Here is a 23,874-nt window from a genome sequence, read left to right as displayed (position 1 = left end):
AACACTTTTTCTCTTTTTCCCCTTTGTTCTTAGACAGCTGCGTGAATACTTCTTTTTCCCTACCCCGATTGATTTTGCTTATCTGCAGTTTTTAGTTCTGCCAGCCTTGTATATTTTGTTGTATCTTTTGGTTTGTGTCACCTTTGAAAAAGTAAACAAAAAATACATATCAAAGCTCAAATAGAAACTTCAGCCCTGCTTCACTATCTCCCAGCGCTGAGAGGTTTACTTCTGGAACTTTCTTCTTCAGCATTTCTGTCAATGTAACAAGTATTGTCATTTAGGGAGGATGGATGAATACATAAGCACATACCTTTTAAATAAACGCTGCTAAAGTACGCATGAATAAGTAATCTCAGAGTAAACACACTGTGAAAAAAATGTTAAGATTACGGTAAAATGCTGGCAACTGGGTTGCCAGGATATTGCCATATAAATAACGGTAAAATATGTTAAGCATACGGTAGCAGGCTGCATATCTAACACTTTTAAAATGTGTTGCGGTGTTGTTTATAATTTCATACCTTTGCTGCTTCACAGACTTTTACCAGAAAATTCACTGACATTTTTTTTTTACTCCTTACTGACCTCCCTGCCCAGCTAATAAATGGTAAATGGTTGGCATTTATAAAGCGCCTTTATCCAAAGCGCTGTACAATTGATGCTTCTCATTCACCCATTTATACACACACTCACACACCGACGGCGATTAGCTGCCATGCAAGGCGCCAACCAGCTCATAAGGAGCATTTGGGGGTTAGGTGTCTTGCTCAGGGACACTTCGACACAGCCCGGGCGGGGGATCAAACCGGCAACCCTCTGACTGCCAGACGACTGCTCTTACTGCCTGAGCCATGTCCTCACAGTGTTACTGGAATGTTTTGTTAATGGTATAACATTGCCACTACATGGTATCAGCATTGTGAGAACGTTTTGTCTTGGCTGCAGCCCATCCAGACCAATGTAGTGGACCCTGCTAAAGCACACTGTTAACTGTAGTGGACCCTGCTAAAGCACACTGTTACCTGTAGTGGACCCTGCTAAACCACACTGTTACCTGTAGTGGACCCTGCTAAACCACACTGTTACCTGTAGTGGACCCTGCTAAACCACACTGTTACCTGTAGTGGACCCTGCTAAACCACACTGTTACCTGCAGTGGACCCTGCTAAAGCACACTGTTACCTGTAGTGGACCCTGCTAAAGCACACTGTTAACTGTAGTGGACCCTGCTAAAGCACACTGTTACCTGTAGTGGACCCTGCTAAACCACACTGTTACCTGTAGTGGACCCTGCTAAACCACACTGTTACCTGTAGTGGACCCTGCTAAACCACACTGTTACCTGCAGTGGAACCTGCTAAACCATACTTTTACCTGCAGTGGACCCTGCTAAAGCACACTGTTACCTGTAGTGGACCCTGATAAAGCACACTGTTACCTGCAGTGGACCCTGCTAAAGCACACTATTATCTGTAGTGGACCCTGCTAAAGCACACTGTTACCTGTAGTGGACCCTGCTAAAGCACACTGTTACCTGTAGTGGACCCTGCTAAAGCACACTGTTACCTGTAGTGGACCCTGCTAAAGCACACTGTTACCTGTAGTGGAGGGTCACACTGTTACTTGTTACCCTCCTCCACACTGCCCTCTACTGGCCACCCACTTTCATTATATATAAAGCCTTGGTGCTAACCTACCAGGCTACTGAGGGGACTGCCCCTTCATATCCCCCACAAAATCACCAGACACCTCTCTGTAACCTCTCCCCCTCTCAAACCATGCACTTCACACCCTGGAATACAGAAAATACCATGGCACGATTTCACATTTTTATTTGTATATGCGACAATGAAAGCTGAATATTTATTTAGCTCCCATAAAATTATTTCCCATTCCACTCATCCACTCGCAATTTCGCACAATTCCACTGGAGCCTGCCAACTTGCAAATGTCCTTTGTGCGTTGAGAAAGCTGGATGACCACAGCATGGAGTAACCACAGAAGCCCTACTGTGGCATGCACAGGCCATGCCCTGTGTGAATCAACTTTAGATGCTCATTTCATCGGCTCCCAAAAATTCTGATTTACATCACAAAGTGAAGTAGCTTTACAGACGGTGGACCTAAACCAGCCCCTTTCTGTTTTATGTACTATACACAATGAGCTGCCAGTTTTTTAAATGGAAAAATGTTGTCAACCAATTAAAGAATATGGATAAAGGACGACATTCACGTACTCCGAGTATCACACTGTGTTTTTCACTTTTCTTAACTGCAACACTTGAAAGAACAGGGCCTGGATTCTGTCAATATTTGTCCTGAACTTAGACCTGTCTGCAGGTGCTGTTCTTTATTTCTGAAATGACCAATATGAACTCAACAAACTATGTTTTGTGGAAAAAGGAAGTAACTCGCACTGTCTTTGCAAGTCAAAATTAGGTGTTGAAGTGTTGATTCAATCCAGGCTAATGCCACGTCATTTTGTGAGGGCATAGCCAGTTACAGTGCAGAACAGTGGCTCAGGGCCCTGAGATGATAGGAAATCATTCAAAGCTTCAATCAAAAGACATCAGGACATAATTATTCAGCTAAATAAACAAGGCAAAGCAAATAATTCATAGAAAATATAATAACCATTTTAACCTTATCACACTCTCACAATTTTTATTCCTTCTTTGAAAATTCTAATGTTATACTTACCTTTATGATTACTATAACTTACCATTGTAATTGCTCTCTCCCTGTCCACCTCAGCTCTTGTGTGGTGAGCATTCTGCCATTGCATCACACAGGTGGGTGATGCACGTCGGTGGTAGTTGAGGTGAGTTTCTCCCTCATCACCGGAAAGTGCTTTGAGTGTGAGAAATCGCTATATAAATACATCTGTCTACCTCTCCTAGCCCCAAAGGATCATAAACCACTGTGAAAATAAAATACAACGTGTATTGCAATGTGTTTATTCAAAACCCTCTAAGATTAATGCAACACTTTCTACCCTGTGGATATGCTTACTCGGAGTCTGCACAATGACCCTCACAGATAATGTCCTCACTGTTGGTCAGGACATCTAAAATGGCCGATGTAAATCGAAACATAACCGAACCCCTCTGGTCATTAAACAGCAACATAATATTAGACAGCAACAGTCCTTGTACAGGAATATAAGCTTGCGATAGTTCAACAAGAGTTGAAATGAGTTGACAGAACTTCATCCTGACTTGCCCAGGGCACTTTATTTATAGCAGGAAGTACTCGCAGGCAGACAGATCCATAATCTGAGGACAGGGTGAGTGATCCGGGCCACTGGCTGTCAAACTCGGCTTGATTTTATTTCATTATTTATTTACTGCCATTTTGTCAGGGCTAGCTGTGATGGTGTCAGTGGGGAGACCTCACACCAGACTGGCTTGTCTTGCGTCTCACAGACACACAGATAGAGCCCGCTCTAACTTTTTAAACTGAAACTTGGGGGCTGCTGGATTTTGATTGACTTACGATACGAGCGGAGCGGGATTCAGACTGATTAGTGATGGGGCCTGTCAACACACAGGCAGTCAACCCCTCTTTAGCGCTGTGTAAAATGGCAGCTGACTGTCATTCACACCCAGTGGGAGTTCTACACTTGGTGAAAACGAGTACATGAGTAATATCTCAGAATGAAATTTCGGGCTTCATTTCAAGATTTGCCAATGGGGTAGGACATTTTCACTTCTAAAGCAAACAGCAAAACAATATATTTTTAATGTTATACATTATAATATAATATTTTAGAGAAAGAATAAGATTTTAAGCCTCAATACAAGGCATAACTACTTTTACACTTGATTGTACGTATTTCAGACTGCAAATGCAATTTTTCTAGAAATGTTTGGGCTTGAATAAAATTACTTTAGTTTTTTATATATACTCTCAATATAATTAAGACATGAGAACTCAGGTTTGTGAATAATTTTATTTATTAGAATCAAATTAACACAGGGGAACACGTTAATTAAGAAATGCATTTAAACATTAATTTAGAAAAAAATGGCCAGTTTATATGTATACAATAATAAACTGTAGAAGGAAGATGAATTGCACTCTAAGATGACACTGTTACCTGCATGTCAGTACATTTTAGTCTCTTAAAGCACAGAAAGCACACAGCAAAGCATGATCTGAAACTGAAGCACTGCATAAGCCAAAAAATAAGTCAATTTCAACAAGTAATTTAGTCACATCTTAGACTTAAAATCAAACCTTAATTACCTTTCACTATTTTTATCAACTTATATATTACTATTATAATATTGTCGATTATAATATTTTATTTTCTACTTGAGAGAAATGTTTTGATTTTAAGCTTCGATACAAGGCCAAACCACTTGTTAAGACCGACGTTTATTTTGCAGCGTAGCAGCTAGAATCTGAAGCCTGAAAACCAGAACCAAAGAGTGGACCGAACTGGGCCGAGTCTCATAACATAAGGTCAGAATGCTGGCTAAAACCCGATACGGACAGAGTAAGCGGAGCTGGTCCACCCAAGAGCCCAGGCCCTTTAGGATGACAGTTACATTCTTGCTCTGTGGTGTAATGCCCGGAAAAGCGCCCGGCTCTCCCCCTTCCAGGCCGTGCCCCCTTAGTGGTCCTCTGAGGGAAGGTCTCTGCCTTAACGAGGCACCGTTACGAGTCGCAGGCTAATTATTTACCTCCTGCCGGCCTCCCAGGCTCATCGCCTGGGGCCCAGGGTGACTCAGACACTCGCCCAGCACCGGGAGCTTCTTACTGGGGCTAAAACTCCCCTGCGGAGGCCTACTGGAGCAAAAGACCCAGCAAGGGTCTCTTTCCCTTAGCAAGATCATAAGGACTACGGAACGCGTGACCTTCTGATCTTGCGAAGAGAAAGATCCATTCTCACAGTTACCTGCTTCACAATGTATTTCGGCTGTTATGATATGATGTCAACATTACTGTACTACAGTATTATACTAAGTAGATCTACAGTATAGTAATCAAATCAGAAATATACATTTCTGTGCTTAAATGAGAAATAATGTCATTAATTTAGACTCTTCTCAGTTCAAGAGTGCAGAAGTGATTTCATCGAAGCGCTGAGGCATTTTTACTTACACAGATCACTATAAAATGTCGAATCAACGCTTGAGGCCTCTTAGACTGTTGGAGTTAAAGTAACGTTGATCTTTTTATTGTTTTTAAGATTACATTCTTTATTGTCCTTTTAAATAGCAAAGACAGAAATCAAATGTCCACAATCAGTTTAAAGGACATCGGGACCTAAATACACTGCATATAGATTTTAAAACATTTCCAAGCCTGGTTAGGTTAAGTTCCTACCAAGGTAGTTGGTACTTTTTGGTGCTAAGATTTCACATGAAATAAAATAATTCACCATCACGATCCCATTACAGTTGCAAGGCAGTAATAAAGTACCATAAGCACAAAAACTAAAACTTGGTCCTGGAAAATGTGTGTGTGTGTGTGTGTGTGTGCTGCACATCTGTGTGTGTTGCTTGATTCATTTTAAACTATCTGAAATGAGCACCCACAAAATCTTGCTAGGATCAAAGGTTAGGCAGCCTAGCAAAAAACCTTATTTAAAACACACGACAGTAAACAAAGGCATTAAATAGCATATTTAGTATTGAATGTTAGGCTAATTGATATTAATTGTTCCTTATATCTGAATGAGAAAGCACTGATTCCTGGGACACTTACTGGGGTTCAACCCAAGGCTGCATTGGTGATCGTCAACATTGTGATTTGTTCATACTTCTTTTTCTATGAGTTAAAAACAAGGGGTCAATGTTACGATTTACCCACCACGCTGTCTCACACTAGTTTTGGATAAAATCCTGGTAGTTTATTATGTGCTAAAACAGATATTAGCCAAATCAATTCATACTTGCAAACAATTAACAGGAAGGTTCTTATGTTAGCGACTTTCTAACAAATGTCAAATGTTGCATCCGATTTCCTAACACTTAATCTGATCGTGAAGTCTCCAGAATGAACTTGAGTCAAGCCTGTAGCTGGTTCGGTGAGCCAGCTGTCCTTTGTGCCAAAGCACCACTGACATCCTACCTGTCACTCTCTTCTTCTCCACTGTCACTCTCCTCACACCGTTCAGGAGAACACGTCTCAGACTTCACAGTGTGAGCACAGGGAGCCCTGTTTGACTCAGACCGACCTCCAGACCCTACAGGTTTTTTTTGTGCTGAATTTCTGTGGTAAGGATTACGGTTGTATGAGGTCATATCATCTGAGCCTGGACCAGGCTGCAGGCCTCGGTCTGCCAAGCCTACTGTACCACTGAAGTATATTTGCGGTTTTCAAGCCGGTGGAAGAGTGAGTGTGCTGTGATTCAGGAGAGAATGATGTGATAAATTCAAGGGATCAATGATTTCAGCATCAAACCGTCAAAAAACGAGCAGATATTCGAACATAAATAATCCTGTGCACATAAATACATTTTAAAACTGCATGTTTTTGCACACAATTAGCTCACCAATAAGTCCTGTGCCCACTGTGATCAGTCAAAGAGAAGAAAGCTGGAATAGAAAATTGCCAAAGAGCTCTTGAGGTGGCATTTACAGTACTTCACCTCTTTTGACTGAGCTTGTCGTTTTACATGAGATCTTCAGTCCCAACAGTCTGAATGACCACAATAGACTGACACTATTGTACATAGGCAGTGGACAGGGGTGTCTTTCTTTATTATTAACACTAGTTTATTCTCCTATATACACACTTCTGAACTAAAGAATTTATAGGCGTGCAAATAATGCCATTCATCGAGGGTCCACACACTGAAATTCATATCTGAGCTGTTAACAATTAAGTTGACCTCACTTCATGTTTTAAATTTTTTTTTAAGAATGAAATGTGGTGGCAAAAATGGTTGATTTAATTTGTTCTCGTTATCTAAACATGAAACTTTATATCCCTAAACTTCCAAGTAAAATTCACAGATTCATATTTCCCTGGGTTTGCATCCTTAATGCACCCAATATAAGTCTCAACGTATTCCTGCAGCTATAACATTCATAGCACCTCCACATATAGCGCAATATAATGCCAAAGAATATACTCATCTCATGTTCTGCCAGGATAAATGTGTGAATATTGTTATTCAGAGTACAGAGCTGGGTTCCTCCAATAATAATAACAAATCATAGAAATGTATCTTCCCACATTCCAGTTCTTTGAATATACACTCACTGAGCACTTTATTAGGAACACCTGTACACCTACTTATTCATGCGATTTTCTAATCAGCAGTGCAATGCATAAAATCGTGCATATATGGGTCAGGAGCCTCAGTTAATGTTCACATCAACCATAAGGATATGATCTGAGCGACCTTGATTATGGAATGATTGTTGGTGCCAGACAGGGTGCATTGAGTATCTCAGAAACTGCTTATCTCCTTGGATTTTCACGCACAACAGTCTCTAGAGTTTGCAGAGAATGGTGCGAAATAAAAAAACATCCAGTGAGCAGCATTGTTCATGAGAGAGGTCAGAGGAGAATGGCAAGACTGGTCAAAGCTGACAGGAAGATGACAGTAATGCAGATAACCACACATTTTAACAGAGGTATGCAGAAGAGACCATCTCTGAACACAACACATCAAACCTCTAAGTGGATAGGCTACAGCAGCAGAAGTCTAATAAATACCTAATAAAGTGCTTACTGAGTGTATATAATTAATTGTTAGGTCAAATCCTTGTGAACATTGCATGTTAAAGCTGCATGATCATTTTTTAGATGGTTCTGGCATATATAATAGCTCAAAATATATTTTGACTAAAAACACAGATCAAGACATCACATAATGGTTCCACCTTCCCAAACTACTTAATACTGCTTACATAGAAAAAAGAGAAATTAATGAGACCTGTACAACAGTTAGCTCTAAGGTTTTAAGTACTACATTCCACATTTTCGTAAACCGTTTCCTTTTTTTATAATACATTTGTGGGGGACTTTCGGTTTAAAGGTTCTTTCACCAAGTCCCTACGTTAGTATAAGCTAAAGACAAGCATTAAGAACACATGAAGAAGTTGTTCTGTCAGAAGTTTCTTATTTACAAACTGTAACCACTTCCAATTTTTTTTTCTTTTCAAAAAGTACCAAAAATGAATTGGTATCTGTTGTGCTGGGAAAATATACACTAAATTACCTAATAGAAGCATTGAGATTGTGATCGTATCGGGAGTGTTTTGGGACAGCTTTTTACGACACGTTAGTTGAGGGAACATTTATTTCCTGGCAGCTATTTTGTACATTTTGAAGGTTATCCTTCAAACGGGGGGCCTGTTTGTCCTGACCGGTGGTGGAACCAGGACTCTGTGTGCTCTTCACAGTTCCTTGGGCTCTCCATAGTCATTGTAAAGCACTGGCAGGAGCTGTTCGTCGCAGGCCTTGCGCACGTCTTGGCCCAGGTCCACCCAGTTGAGGCCGAAGGCCTTGGTATCGGTGTAGCGGCAGGCCAGATACTTGAGGGAGGCTCGGCGGAGCCCAATTTTGGGCTCCTGGAGGAGGCCCCTGCACCAGCTGCTCAGGTCATCCAGCTGAGAGAGGATCAGGCCGGCCTTCCTGCAATGGAAACCGTCATCAGTTAAGTTTCCTCCCCGACACGCTCACAGAGACAAACACCTGACTATGCACATTCACATGCACATTCAACACCTCACACCTCAACCTGGATTCCTAAAACTTCAACCTGGATTCATAACATCCCAACCTGAATTCATAACACCTCAACCTGCATTCCTAAAACTTCAACCTGGATTCATAACATCTCAACCTGAATTTATAACATCTGAATCTGGATTCATAATACCTCAACTTGAATTCATACCATCTCAACCTGGATTCATAACATCTTGACCTGAATTCATACTATCCCAACCTGGATTAATAACATCTCAATCTGGATTCATAACATCTAAACCTGGATTCAGAAGACCTCAACCTGGATTCATAATACCTCAACCTGGATTCCTAAAACTTCAACCTGAATTCATAACATCTCAACCTGAATTCGTAACACCTCAACCTGCATTCCTAAAACTTCAACCTGGATTCATATCACCTCAACCTGAATTTATAATATCTGAATCTGGATTCATAATACCTCAACTTGAATTCATACCATCTCAACCTGGATTCATAACATCTCGACCTGAATTCATACTATCTTAACCTGGATTAATAACATCTCAATCTGGATTCATAACATCTAAACCTGGATTCAGAAGACCTCAACCTGGATTCATAATACCGCAACCTGGATTCCTAAAACTTCAACCTGAATTCATAACATCTCAACCTGAATTCATAACACCTCAACCTGCATTCCTAAAACTACAACCTGGATTCATATCATCTCTACCTGAATTTATAATATCTGAATCTGGATTCATAATACCTCAACTTGAATTCATACCATCTCAACCTGGATTCATAACATCTCAACCTGAATTCATAACATCTAAACCTGGATTCAGAAGACCTCAACCTGGATTCATAATACCTCAACCTGGATTCCTAAAACTTCAACCTGAATTCATAGCATCTTAATTTGGATTCATAACATCTCAACCAGGATTCCTATAACCTCAACCTGAATTCATAACACCTCAACCTGCATTCCTAAAACTACAACCTGGATTCATATCATCTCTACCTGAATTTATAATATCTGAATCTGGATTCATAATACCTCAACTTGAATTCATACCATCTCAACCTGGATTCATAACATCTCAACCTGAATTCATAACATCTAAACCTGGATTCAGAAGACCTCAACCTGGATTCATAATACCTCAACCTGGATTCCTAAAACTTCAACCTGAATTCATAGCATCTTAATTTGGATTCATAACATCTCAACCAGGATTCCTATAACCTCAAACTGGATTCATAACTTTGCTGAAACAAATAAAATCAAAATTGTTATATATGTATTGTTTATGAACACCGCACAATCAAAGAAAATTAGCGAAAATGGATTGTCACTATTGCAGAACTCTCAAAGGTACACCTATTGTACCCTTTAACCTTTTACGACCACTGAGGGAACATTGGACCTTTAAAGTACCTCTTTTTCCAGTTTTGGAAAATCTAGGTTCAGAGAGTGAAAATCCTCCCCAGTATTTTGTTCCAATCACTTGGATATGCTAATTAGCACAATTCTTCAGCAAGGAGGTCAACAACACATGGCAGAACTCTTTCTTTCTGACCTCTGGACTTCTTTTTCTGACAGTGTATTTTGAGAAGCAAAGTTTTGATGATTGCATAACAGCATGGGAAGAAAACAAGGTAACACCTGCCTTTGCTGGGAAGTCAAATTTAAATGTTGACTGAATCCAGGCCCATGTGTCTCTGGAAAATTGAATTCTCAGGAAGAGCAAAAAAGGTTTCTTTTTTCCATTTATCAACACAGAACCATGTCCCATGGGTTTTGAACCGACCTTATTAGTTGTTACGGTATTTTTCTCATATTCTTCTTCTTTTTCTTCACAGAGTAAATTTAGTGATAACTGCACTTGCCAAATTGTGTTTTGTGTAGGAAAAAATAGCTTTTGGATCAACTTGCCAGTCAAAGTTATAAGGACAAATGCTGAAGAAAATATTTGAATGCTTTAGCAGAAAAGCGTTACAAGATAAGTTGTTGTCCATTCGGGATTGCAACAGCTTAGTCTCTCTCACTGCAGGAAAAAAGGCTGAATGCTGAGGAAATGTATTCTGTATTCTGTAATTGCTCAAATGCTTTCTTCAAAGTACAGAGAAGGTACTACGTAGAAAAACCCAATAAATAACAATCGACTTAGAGATTGGAAACAGTTGAAAAACAGGCCTTTGCTGTTCTCACCTTAAATGGTGCAAATCGAACACTGGAGAAGGCCGATCACTCGTAAATTCTGGCCTGTGGTTTTGCTATTGTTTTTTGCTCTACATCAACATGGCGGACCCTGAAATTCGGACCCTCTTGAGGGGGAAACGACAGGGGTATGGGACAAAGAATTCAATTTAAAAATGTTTAATGCAAAGATGACTGTTTTTTCATGAATTCTAGAAACTTCTCAGGGGTAATGAAACTGGCGAAGAACAATGTTGATGTTCAAGGCCTCTCACCGGGACCAGTAGCCCAAACGTGGTTTCTCTCGCACGGAAAACAACCTCCCCATTCCTGAACCATGGCTTCACCCCACCAAGTGGCCAAACCAGAAGCTTCACACGTCGGCCATGTAAATACTGAAAACTGAGTCTTTTGCGGGCCCACAAGAAGGTATTCGAATACGACATTACTCACACCATAGTTATGAAATGAAAAACACATTCACTAGCCAAGAGCATTACCCTCACTCTGTAAAACAAAGCCATCCAAACTAAAACCAAAATATTTCATCTGAGAAGCGATGTTTATTGCTGTTATCGCTCAAACTAAAATAAGCTTTATGAACCTCAAAGCAGGAGTCAGTTCCAAAATACTGTGGCACATACTCACACACCTCCCGGTCCACATCTCATGTTAATATTGATTCCATTTCACATGCTTCATGTGAATGACATAGTAAAACATCAAGTCTGCCAATGTTTACACAAGCATTTATGTGCACGTGTATCAAAACTGCAATAACATTAAAAATGAAATGTTTTCATATACTCTCAGTGAGCACTTTAGTGGCCATTTATTAGACTTAATAAATGTTGCGTGTTCAGTGATTCTGCATACCACTGTAGTAATTTGTGGTTATTTGCGTTACCGTCACCTTCCTGTCAGCTTCAACCAGTCTGGCCCTTCTCTGACCTCTCTCCTTAACAACACATTTCTGCAAGCAGATTTGCTGCTGCCTGGATGTTTTTGTTTTTCGCACCATTCTGAATAAACTCTAGAGACTGTCTAGACTCTAGAGACTGTGCATGAAAATCCCAGGAGATCAGCAGTTTCTGAGATACTCAAACCACCCAGTCTGGCACCAACAATCATTTTATGGTCAGTAAGTTACTTAAATCATATTTTTTCCCCATCCTGATGGTTAATATGAACATTAACTGAAGCTCCTGACCCGTATCTGCATGTTCTGTCTTTGTTTTTTGCACTGCTGATTAGGAAATTACAGGAATAAGTAGGTGCATAGGTATTCCTAATAAAGTGCTCAGTGAGTGTATCTCTGACAACACACAGATGAATAAATAACATATCAATTAACCATGTATGTAAATGTGCACCTTGGTGCTAGCCTACCAGGCTATCTAGGGAAGCTCCCATTCAAACCCCCAAAAGATCACCAGACCCTAGACACCAGCCAGACGCTTCCATTCTGCTACCTTGGTAAGGAAACCTGGATCCACCAGTTTAGGTTTAGTTTTTTGTTTCTGTTTTCTCCACATTTCACTGACAATGATCATCTTATCTGTCCAGTGTGATTTACCTCAGCACCCCAAAGGAGACATTTCTCTTTCTGTCTGTAAATTTAGAGAGTGGCCTTAAGTGTATAGATAGCATCTGTATTCGGTAACTCACCTGAATAACTCAGCTGAACTCCTGAAGGTTAGCCTGGGCTTTGGAAACTCTTCACAAAACAAGTTAATTGAATTTTAACGATGAGAAATCAGAAATGGCTCAAGGCATATGAGTTTTCCTGGGCTTTTGGCTAGCCTGTTATGTTTTCTTTTTTTTATATAACAGTCTGGTCCCTTCCGTCACTCTTTCAAAATAAAATCGCTAAAATCGCTGTGCCGGTAGAAGAGAATCTGTCATTTATATCTTTCTGAATTATTTATGTTTCTGATAGCTTGCCACATTTCAGTGGTTTGAAGAATCTGGATGTTTATTTGCTTTAAAACAAAAACTTTGCGGTTTGTTATGTTTAAATTTTTCACGAAAGTACATTTTGAGCTCCAAATAGCAACGGTTGTCACCATAAATCCCAACATGTATGGAAGTGGAAAGTGGCCTCTTGTTTTCCAAAGGTACGCTCTCAACCTTTCCCAGAATCCTCCTGGGTGCCTCCTGAAAGCTGTTTGGCCCTTCCCCTGGGCTCCTTTCTCACTCCATTAAGAAGGATGAGAGAATTTACTGCCCTCATCATACACCTGTGTCACTGACTCACCCCACACCTACTAATGCTGAAGAGGAATGCTCAAATAAAACCCTCAAACAGTGTCTCATTGTGGCTACATTTGAATGCCCATACTGTGTACCTCATGCACTAATCTCCACAATGATGAGATTTCATCCCAGAAATGTGTTTTCTGTACCAATAACACAGAGCCACATAGCCATAAAAGGTGATATCAGACAAATGACCAAATAACATGCTTAATTAAACAGAACAAATGTGTTACCCTTAATTTATCCACCCAAGTGATAATTAGACCTTTTAGATGTGGCTCAGATTTTGTACACTGCTTTATAACCCTTTGAAGTGTAGATTTTTTGGACTTATTATTATTTTTTGGACAAAATTATTATTTTTTGATTGCAATAAGTGCAAAAGAAAAATTTGGGGATGCATTGAGCGGTTAACAGGCAGACTTGGAGAGTTCTCTCATATATTTACGCGGACAGTCTGGAACGTGGGAAAACTGGCTCATTATTAATTGTGTTGCATTACACATTTCAGTACATTGATAGCAGAAAGCACACAATAGATAGTCTGGTTGCCTGAAATAGTTATTAATAGTTAATTAATTAATTGATACTTATTTAATTAAAGTAAGTAGAATTTTAGATTAAAATGACTTGGAGCTGTGTTGTATTAAACAAGTAAGCACCTGAGTCATGGCCTTGACTTTGTTGATTATTTATTAGACATTAATTAACAGGAGTAGAGATTTAATCAGGCAATTGGTAAAGCACAGCATCTTTAGTGGAAAAGACAATGTGTGTCCATTAAACAAAGTTTAGCCAACACGTCTCTGTTGCCAAACTAACCACCTTAATCTATGACTTTTTAATTTGTATTTGTCTCGGTACTGTAGTTCCTGAAGGTGTAGACTTCTCGGTATGGTAGACACAGACTTGGCCTATCTACCTTGTGTATTGCACTTATGTCCATGGCCTACAACCAATCATATATCAATTGTACCCGATCTGACCTGTTTGGTTGGTTGTTCGATAACCGTGATGTGCACTGTTTTGTGTGTCACTTTGTACAAAAACGTCTGCTAAATAAAATAATATGTAATGTAATGTGCCATTAGCTGGGTGTGAATGCAGGAACACAGATTTAACTTCAGTTGGTAAACCAGCTGAGGTTTGTGTGTGAGAATGTGTCCTATATTATAGTATAGACTATGATAGCAGCACAGAAAAAACAGTCAGGTTTGACCTGATGGATCGCGATTGAGTCAGAATGGACATCTATGACAATTAGCACAATTTTCTCATGGCAAATGCGAGTTAGGAAGGAATGAAACCTACCAAGAGCAATCTTTAGAAAAGGTGCAATTATACATGTTCAAAAAAAATTATGTAATCACTGTATTGTGTATAAGTATTCATTATAACCTTGTGTGTACTAGTTTGGAACCCCTGGCCTCTAAATATCATATTTAACAATATAATTTTCAGAATGCATACGAGACAAACTTTTTAAACTGTGTCATATTTCTGTTAACAACCATTTATTTTCAGGTCAATATTTTACCAAGCGTAAATCATGTGGTCTGTACACTTTAATACAACACTGAGGATTGTTTCCTTGTCCTGTATCCTGGCAACGATCATGTTTATGAAAACAGTCATAATGAGTCGCACCAATCACAGTGCTCAGTGGTGCTAAATTGACCAAGATGTAGTGTAGGGTCACCTTTTCCCAACAAGCTGAACAAGATGCTGTTCTTCATCCCGTATGCACAAGACTACACGTCTGAATTTTTCCTAGACAGCTGGGTAATAAGTCTCCCGTTTCGAATGCTTTATGGGTTCCTATGAAAGTCTTTGAAACAATCTGTCAGAACACAGGCTGCATAAGATCATTAATGCTGAACAATTATAATAATTCAAAAAAGAACAGATCTAATGTCAGATCATGACCACCACCGAAGCAAAAATATGAAAAATTGATATAACTTCAGAATAGAAACAACCTTTTTTTTTTTTTTACAAATGTGCTAGTGATATTTTATCGCTCCTTTAAATCACCACTTGTGCAACACAACTATTATTGCTCAAGCCTTTTATGGCCAAATGACCTTCAAATTCCCAAAGTACAATATATCAAACATTGTGTGTATGTGGCCGGGACATCTGTACAGTCATTTGTCTTATTATAATTACAAAAACTTCCCATTTGGGATAAAATGGTTTTCATTCACTCATATCTAAATAAATGACCTTTCCTTTGTATCCTTAAGTTACAATTTAAATATCAGCAAGTGTTTGTTAAAAACTATCAACTTTCCATGCATGGAAACTAAATCAACATAAGAAATTAAAAGCCACCCGATATTGATGAATAAGCCCTAATAATGTATGCCATTGTAGCTAAACATGCTGGACTGGGGCATGACACAAATATCTCAACCATTTGTGGGGCTTGTTCCACAAAGCAGGATTACTACAAACCTGGAACAGCTCTTTTCACCTCAGTCCATGTTCCAGATCTTCAAGGGTTTCGGGTTTTTACTGCAGTTATCCAGCTAACTCAGTAATCCTGTTTAGTGGGTTTTAATAAGTGCACTTATCCTGCTAACTCAGTAATCCTGCTTTGAGGGTTTTACTGAGTGCACGTATCCAGCTAACTCAGTAATCCTACTTCGTGGAACATGGGTGAGATGTGTTAAGTTAAGCAGACTGGGGCACAGAGAGACCGCAATGCTGTAGCCTTAGCACACTGCCGCCATGTTAGCATCTAGCATGTCTACAATAACTGTAGGCTGGTGCCAGCCACTCATGGAAGACAGGATCACCACAATGACAAGGAGGAGATGAGCGGGGAGGTGTTTGGGTAGGGAAACTGATAGCAGGTAATATGTTTGGCCTGAACATCACGCAATGTTGAAAAGGGGCAGCAAATTTCCTCTGACGGAGGCCATCCCAAGACATGACATGGCACGTGCGAAGGCCCTTCTAAACACACACCTCACGCCCTTCCAAACGACTTTCCCTGAGTTGGGCTAGCTCCGCGGACACCAGTTTACAACGATTATCTTCTATTTTGACGAGCTAATGAAAATTGCTTTTAAATGGTCAAGGTAATTTGTCAGCAGGGCAAACCCTGTTGAGCTGAAGTCACTCAAAACAAGAGAGCGTAATGTCTAACAGCGTAACACCTCCTTTTTTTTGCTAATATGTCGGGAAACAAAATGTCCAGTGTTATGATTCCAATTCTATTACGTTTCTCTCAAAAATGCCGGATTGACAAGACATATTAAGTCAAATGCAAAATGAGAAAAACGATCCTTGAGAGGGATATTTACGCCGTTCTGGAGTATGTGCGAGTGAAAGTTAACTTTATTACAGACGACCCTGGAGAGCCATTATTGCAACTGTTTAGCTGATGATTATTTGCTATTTGACACGCTCGCATGCTAAGTTGCACCCCGGTAGAATAAGCTCCCCGGTGTTTTATTTCATATTTATCAGCTGTAATGTGACATGTGTATTATTCTTTTTACCTAATGTTTCCAGATGTGCCTTGAAAAAGGCAGTCGCTGAAAGCGAGTAATTCAATGCATGAACTACAGTATGTCATGCACTCAATCCAATTCAATACTTGAAGTAAAAATAACAAACCAGTTTTAGGATTGTAAGGTCAATTAACAGTTTCAGAAAAGCATTCGTACAGATTTATGGGTATTACTTCATTTTGTACTAATCATTCAAAATACATATTTGACTGCTGAGGGTATCACTCCGCATGTAGCCTGTTGAATAATCTTGTTTTGCCTCAAATTAAGAAGGTACAAAAAAAGCCAAGGGCAGCTGTGAAGTGGCCATATAAGATGCGAAAGATATTAAACCAGGTGTTGAAACAAACAGTTCCCAACTTTTTGACTCTTGAATAATTAAGTTGACCTTTTTTTCAACACAACAGTAAGGTATACCTGTCCACAAGCCTATGTAACCAATACACGGGCTCAGCCAAAGCAACAGCTCATACACAGAATGTGTGTTTTATTCAGCAGAAAATATCTATCTCTCCCTGAAATCTGTTGTTATTGAAATAGTACACCACTCCTGCTCTGCGCCACCTGTCCCTGCATCCGTTCTGTTTTCCCCTATCGCTAAAAATTCTTACTCCCCTGTAGCTCCCTGCTCACATGAGACATTAGTCAGCTCTGTCATATTCAGGCCTGGGATCAGTCAAACACTTTTTCACTTTTCACACTATTTTCATGTATTTATTTTGTAAAACTTCAGATTATTTTCCCATTTTCTGCCAATTTGTTGGCCAATTGTACCTTGTTTATTTTAAATTGCCCATGTGCTACTGAGGAAACACTGCTACAACCCTGCCCCCCATCCTCAAGCCACATCATTTCCAGCCCTGGACCGTGATTCTGTGATCCTGCCCGTAAGAGTTAGCCATGGAGCTGAACTTTCACCTTTGTGCAAGTACAAGTGTTTTTTTCATACACTGTTTCAGCAAGTTCAGCGATGATCTACAAACTTAAAATAAATAAAACTGCTTACATTCAGAAAAGTGTCATTTACATGTATTACTTAGACAAAACTGACACACATGCACACACAGGCATGCACAAATAAATACTTTTAAAGTAATTTTTCAGTAATGTACCGTAACAAGCTTTAAGCTTTAATGACAGTTCTTCTCTCAGTATCAGATGGAATGCTTGATATGTGATTGGTTATGTTGCCTTATTATTTCCTGTCATTTTTTGAGGGAGTGTATGTAGGTGCAGTAGGCTCATTAAGCATTAACAGCACTTTCAAAGATTCGTTTTATGTACTTTTTATAGAAGTGGGAATTCTCACGGAACCCAGAGAGGTTTTTTGGCAAAATGTGGCCCTCCGACTCGTTTAATATAGCCCTCAAAATGATTTTACAAGTACTGTAATGCATTAATATGAAACAAAAAATGTTAAAAAATAACATAAAAAAGGCCTTTGAGAGATCAAAGCTGGCTGTCTGCTTCTGTAACTTGTAGCTCATGTTTCATACTCTCATTATTACCTTTACAACAATAATATGTGGCATCTCATTTTTATTTGCCTTTTAAACTAAAAATTTCCTGAACACATACTGTAAGCAGCTGCCAAAATTACCCAAGTGGCACCATAATGGTGCATAAAATGAAATATACAAAGCAGCATGCAGCAAGGAAACCCTAGGCATGTCTCATTTATAGTCCAGCCAGACAGAAATCTTACCTATGGAGCACTAAACCAGCCAAAGACATAAAACCAGTTGTTTATATCCTGTCTGAAAACCAAAACAAACACTCACAAATGAATCTACAGTAAGGAGAAATACTAATAAATGAGATGTAGAGAAGGACTCTCACCAAGTCTTAAAATGCATGCAAAATTCCCCAGACAGACTGGAATAAATTCATCACACTTCACATGCACATACCATTACTGTAAGTATGTCTCTATCCCCATACCATGAATATGTATAAATCTGAGACTTATACAGCATAATGGTGTTGTCTTATTCTTTATTCTTTTACCTTGTAAAAAAATTACATTCACTTAGTGGATCCAGGTCCAAACTATGCTATGTTGTATTTATGTTCTCTGCAGCAGTATGCTAAAATGCCTTTTAGCAATGACATCAAAAGCCCTGTCAGGTATTACATGCAATGCAATATTTCTGCATGTCATAAATAAATATCCGCTCCAGCAGGACCTGAACAAAAAGGCTATGGAGTAATGATTTATCAGCTCCCGCGTTAGCCATACAGAATCTTGCTGATGTTGGCGGGGAAGATGAAGAGCCATTAGCCATTAGCGAGATCTCCTCTTGTTTTGCTGATTCGCAAAGTCTGATTTCATTCACCGCGCTCATTGCACATTAATCACACTCCGACAAAATTGCCTTTACTCTAAGTGTGTTTTAATGGAACACGTCGCGGGCGGACCAATTACATCAACTCCTCCGCACGGACGGCTCGCTCAGGAGCTCCGTCTCCTTTTGAACCGAACGCCAGGCCCGGACCCTCGTAATCAGTTTCACCTGTCCCTCCCGCGTCTGCCTGGACGCGTCGGCTGGCCTGATACGAAACACGTGTGCGCGTTTAGAAGGCGCTTCGGCCACGAGTTCACTTCCCCGCGACGTTCCTGCTGCGTTCCGCGATGGGGGAGTCCCGGGCCTCCGGGTCGTCCTTCGTGCCGGGTCCGACGGCGCACGGGTCCGTTCCGAACCCGGCGGAAATGGCTCGCATCGCGTGCCGTTCCTGGATAATTAGCGTAAATGGCTTTTATAATCTCCGCTCGCCTGACACAAGCAGCGGTGTTAACTGCGTGACTAAGGCGCGCACAGACTAATGGTCAGGGGATTCTGGGAGTTAATCATTCTCTCTACCCAGCTGTATGAGCATGCTTACTGCTCCTGACTGGAGCTTCTCAAACCACACTCAGCATTTCTGCCCTGCTGACGCTGAGGTTACCCAGCTCCTAATGCCCTGCTTCCCCTTCATTTACATACACACCGGCCGCCGCTCTTTCATCTCCATAACCATAAAAACACATACTGTGTATTATTAGCAAATCACTGTTACTGCTATAATTAGAATCTGTAAGGCAATTTTACAGAAATATATGAACATCAAAAGAGCAATTAGGAAGCAATTAGGAAGCAATTAGTAATAAAGGACAAAGAACGAAAGAGGGCAATGAAAAAGGGCAGGGGAAAGGGAGAGAGGAGGAGAAAGTGTCAGTGTGACAGAAAGAAGAGAGAGTGTGTATGAGATAGAGGGTATGTGTGTGGGTGTGAGAGAGAAAGAGTATGCGTGGGAGAGAGCAATAGATATAGAGAAACAGACAGAGACAGAGACACAGGAGTGAAGGACGGGACAGCCTGTAGCCTAGTGGCTAAGGCACATGAGCGGGACCCAGAAGGTTGGTGGTTCAATCCCCGGTGTAGCCACGATAGAATCTTCACAGCCCTCGAGCAAGGCCCTCAACACTCCATTGCTCCAGCGGGGATTATGCCCCGCTTCGTATAATTGCTTTGGATAAAAGCGTCAGCAGAAGAACAAACGTTTTTTCTGATTTAGGAGGCGTACCTGGGCCCCAGCTCATCCTCGCAGCGCCAGGTGAACTCCCCGAAGCTCTCGTAGCGCTGGTTGTAGTGGTAGAGCACGCGGTGCAGGGCGGGGGACCCCAGGTCCATCAGGGTGTTGTAGGCCGTCTGCTGCTCTTTGCCGCTGGTGTAGCCGTTGAACAGGTTATAGATCTTGTCGGCAATCTCTGAGAGGGAATTGGGAAAGCAAATTGGATGAAAATGAGAGAGATTTCTGCGAGGGTCAATCTCGCTGAACCGTGGAGCAATCCGGACGAATCTTTTCCAGTGACACGCACTCTATCTCCCGGTCAGGGCCAGATTGAAAACGACAAGCAGGAAAAACAGAGATCTTACCGTAAAACAGTGGTTCCTGCAATTGTTTCGGTCAGGACCCCTTTTGGTAATAGGGATTTTCTTTAAGCCCCCACCACAAGCGCACACACACACACACACACACACACACACACACACACACACATCCCGGGTTGTGGCTTTCTCCTTCAATCCACATCGTGTCCCACTACATTGCTTTTCAGGAACAACAAGCTCGAATTCAAACCAGCCTCAGATCTTTATCTTTTTTTAAATTCCTTTGCAAGTTAAGATTTCACAGAGGCAGGCCTGTCTCTGTGCAGTTATAGTTATTAAAACGGACGGCTGGGTTAAAGTTCAAAAAAACAATCTCCAAAGTCTCCATGGTGATAATTATCAGTCAAGTGTGAAGTAAGGTTACTACGTTTGACACAAAGTGAAAATAAATCTTCTGTTAATTTGGCCTAGAATCTGTCCTTAAATACTGACACATATGGAGGGAATTGGACATTTATGCAGCATTGATTCCATACCTATCTAGCATCTATGTTGCAAGGATATAATTAATTTAACTGTGAGGAACTATGGGCCCAATTAGAGTAGCATCCTTATTTTAAACTCTCAGTCAAACTCAAAAGCTACACTTTAATGGAAAGATTAGTCATTAATTGTAGTAAACTGCTAAACTCACCAACCTATGTTGATGAAGAAAAAGACCCTCACTTCATCTGAACCTGTGTGCCATGTTTTTCCCCAGCAGAACTCACCTTGTGCTTTGACATCATCCACGGCTGGGCAGGGGGTCTTAATGGTGATCTCACTGGACCTGGACCGTCTCCCTGTGTTATCCACCGCCCACAGTCTGAACCTGTAGTGCAAGTTAAGGAGGGAGAGCGGTCACTGATTACCTGTGCTGAGACAAAACACGTTCCACTGTGCTCCCACTGCGGTAAGACTGCGCCGGTCATAAGCCAGCCATAACGCACTGAACTGTCATGTGATGTGCTGTGGTAGGCTTGATAATATATGCTGGCAAGGGTAGTATAGGAGTGTTTCTGCAGTTTCTGTGATAGATATTTCACGTCCATGAACAGATTGTGAGTCTTAGTAAAACTGATACAACCACTAAAGCAGAACACACACAGGCATTCATGCACACACACATATACTCACACACTCTCTCTCTCTCACACACACACACACACACACATACACAGGCACACACAGCACACACACACACACACACACACAGGCATGCATGCACACACAGATATACTCACACACTCACACGCACAAACACAGACACACACATACACTCACGCACACACATACACACACACTCACATGCACAAACACACACACATACACACACATACACACTCGCGGACACACAAACACACACTCACACACACACTCACACACCTCCCTCATCTCTGCGTGTGAAACACACATAAGAGCGCAGGCAGCTCAGACAGACGCACGCAGCGTTCCGTGACTACAGACGCAGAGGCTCAGGTCGGTTCAGTAAATATTTGTTGGCTGCTGCGGAGAGACAATTATGGAGCAAAATTGGTTTGGAGATGTTAATGTGCAGAGGAGAGAGCGTGTAAGGGATCGCTCCTGCGGATCCAGACAAAGCATTCTCACACCGTTTCCTTAACTGCCGGCACAATAACATCACCATCAATGGCTTCCATAAGGTTTCTGGAACATTCATTTCACACCGCAGTCATGGAGGTCATGAAACGCATATCAGCATTAAGATGTCATCTGCGTTCAGTGGGAGTAAGAGCCCCGCTCTCTCAACGCTTTTATTACGGCGGTGTATTATTTTACAGCAAAGGAAAGACAATATTCACTCGGAAAGAAAAGCAGAACATAAATAAAGAGCCGGTGTGAGGGCATATTCCTCATCACAGTATTGTGATAAACTGTAAAATATATACCTTATACAGTATATCACAAGAGAATGCAACTAATCATATGCGCATACTGTACTTCACTGAAAAACGAATTGATAAATAATAACATATAAACTCTCATTTACTTATTTACTTGCAGGTTTTTCCATGTTATTCTTTAATGCACAGTTTTGGGGTGTTCATTTTGGGTCACATTTGTTATTTCTGTCTGTATTGAGCGGTTCACTTCAGGAACCATTACTCGCTGAAACACTCTTAAAAAAGGACAAAGCTGACCCACCGTGTCAAGAAATACAATCTCACACAATAGCGCACAATACCACATAATATCACCTGATACCAGACAATACTTCACAATACCGCACAATACATAATCTCTAGCCAACCAGTGGCATTAATCGTTCAATTAAGCATGAGGTAGAGAAGAAAAGCAGCAGTAGTACTGGCCAGACTTCAGTATCCCTGCTGTAGGTGGTCCGCAGCCTTTATTTAAACATATCACTATGGCACTGAAGACCACAGAATTTCCCTAAAGGATCCATTTCACTCCTGTGTCACTCAAAGAAAGTGGTTATTCATAATCCTCAGTTTACTTGCCATTGAACTTTCTCAGTTAGTTTCACATTGGCTGTTTTGAATATCCCTGTTACCTCATTAAACATATGCATGTCCTCAGTTCATCTCTTATTTACCTATAATTGCTTGGAGATTTTTATTACTGTGCTCATGATGCTGTATGACAGAATAACAATCTTCAAACGCATTTTTGGAACAACATATTTCTCTCTTGACAAAAAAGACTCACTTGAGCTTTCAGGTAAGATAAATGAAACCAGTCCTCCTAAAAATGAGAATGGCCCAGTGAAAATTGCTTCAGCGTGCAAATTATGTAATGCATACCTGATACACTCAGTGAGCACTTCATTAGGCATGTATTAGACTTATAAAGTCTTCTGCTGCTGTAGCCTATCCATTTAGAGGTTTGACACCTTGTGTGTTCAGAAATGCTCTGATGCATACCACTGTTGTAATGCTGGTTATTTGCATTACCGTCACCTTTCTGTCAGCTTTGACCAGTCTGGCCCTTCTCCTCTGACCTCTCTCATTAACAACTTATTCTGCCCACAGAATGTTTGCTCACTGGATGTTTTTGATTTTTCTCACCATTCTCTGCGAAGTCTAGAAACTGTGGTGCGTGAAAATCCCATGAGATCAGCAGCTTCTGAAATACCGAAACCACCCTGTCTGACAACAACAATTATTACTGAGTGTATATCAGAGCCTATGGACTCCACTTCAGCCAAAATAGGAGGGGTCTTCCATTATAACTATAGACATACATGCATGTTGTTGGGCCTTTGCCTAAAGGATAATGCTTTACTCCCTTACAGCCTTTACTGTAGCACAACGAGAACCATTTTAAAA

General features: G+C 40.7%; 1 protein-coding gene across 1 annotated transcript in view; it reads right to left on the bottom strand.

Annotated features, from left to right (window-relative positions):
- Positions 1-3,940: 3,940 nt before the first annotated feature.
- The window catches only part of astn1 (astrotactin 1), a 354,373-nt gene continuing 334,439 nt past the window's right edge, over positions 3,941-23,874 (bottom strand). Inside the window, exons 21-23 of the mRNA XM_061243332.1 lie at positions 21,295-21,395; positions 20,217-20,400; positions 3,941-8,600 (exon numbers count right to left, since the gene is read on the bottom strand). Coding sequence (XP_061099316.1) covers positions 8,363-8,600; positions 20,217-20,400; positions 21,295-21,395 — 523 coding nt within the window. The 3' untranslated portion in view covers positions 3,941-8,362. The remainder of the gene's footprint in view (positions 8,601-20,216; positions 20,401-21,294; positions 21,396-23,874) is intronic.

The sequence above is a fragment of the Conger conger genome, chromosome 5 (assembly GCF_963514075.1).
Source record: "Conger conger chromosome 5, fConCon1.1, whole genome shotgun sequence".
NCBI classification, from domain to species: domain Eukaryota; kingdom Metazoa; phylum Chordata; class Actinopteri; order Anguilliformes; family Congridae; genus Conger; species Conger conger.
The sequence above is the reverse complement of the archived record's forward strand: the minus strand, read 5'-3'. Positions and strand labels throughout refer to the sequence as shown.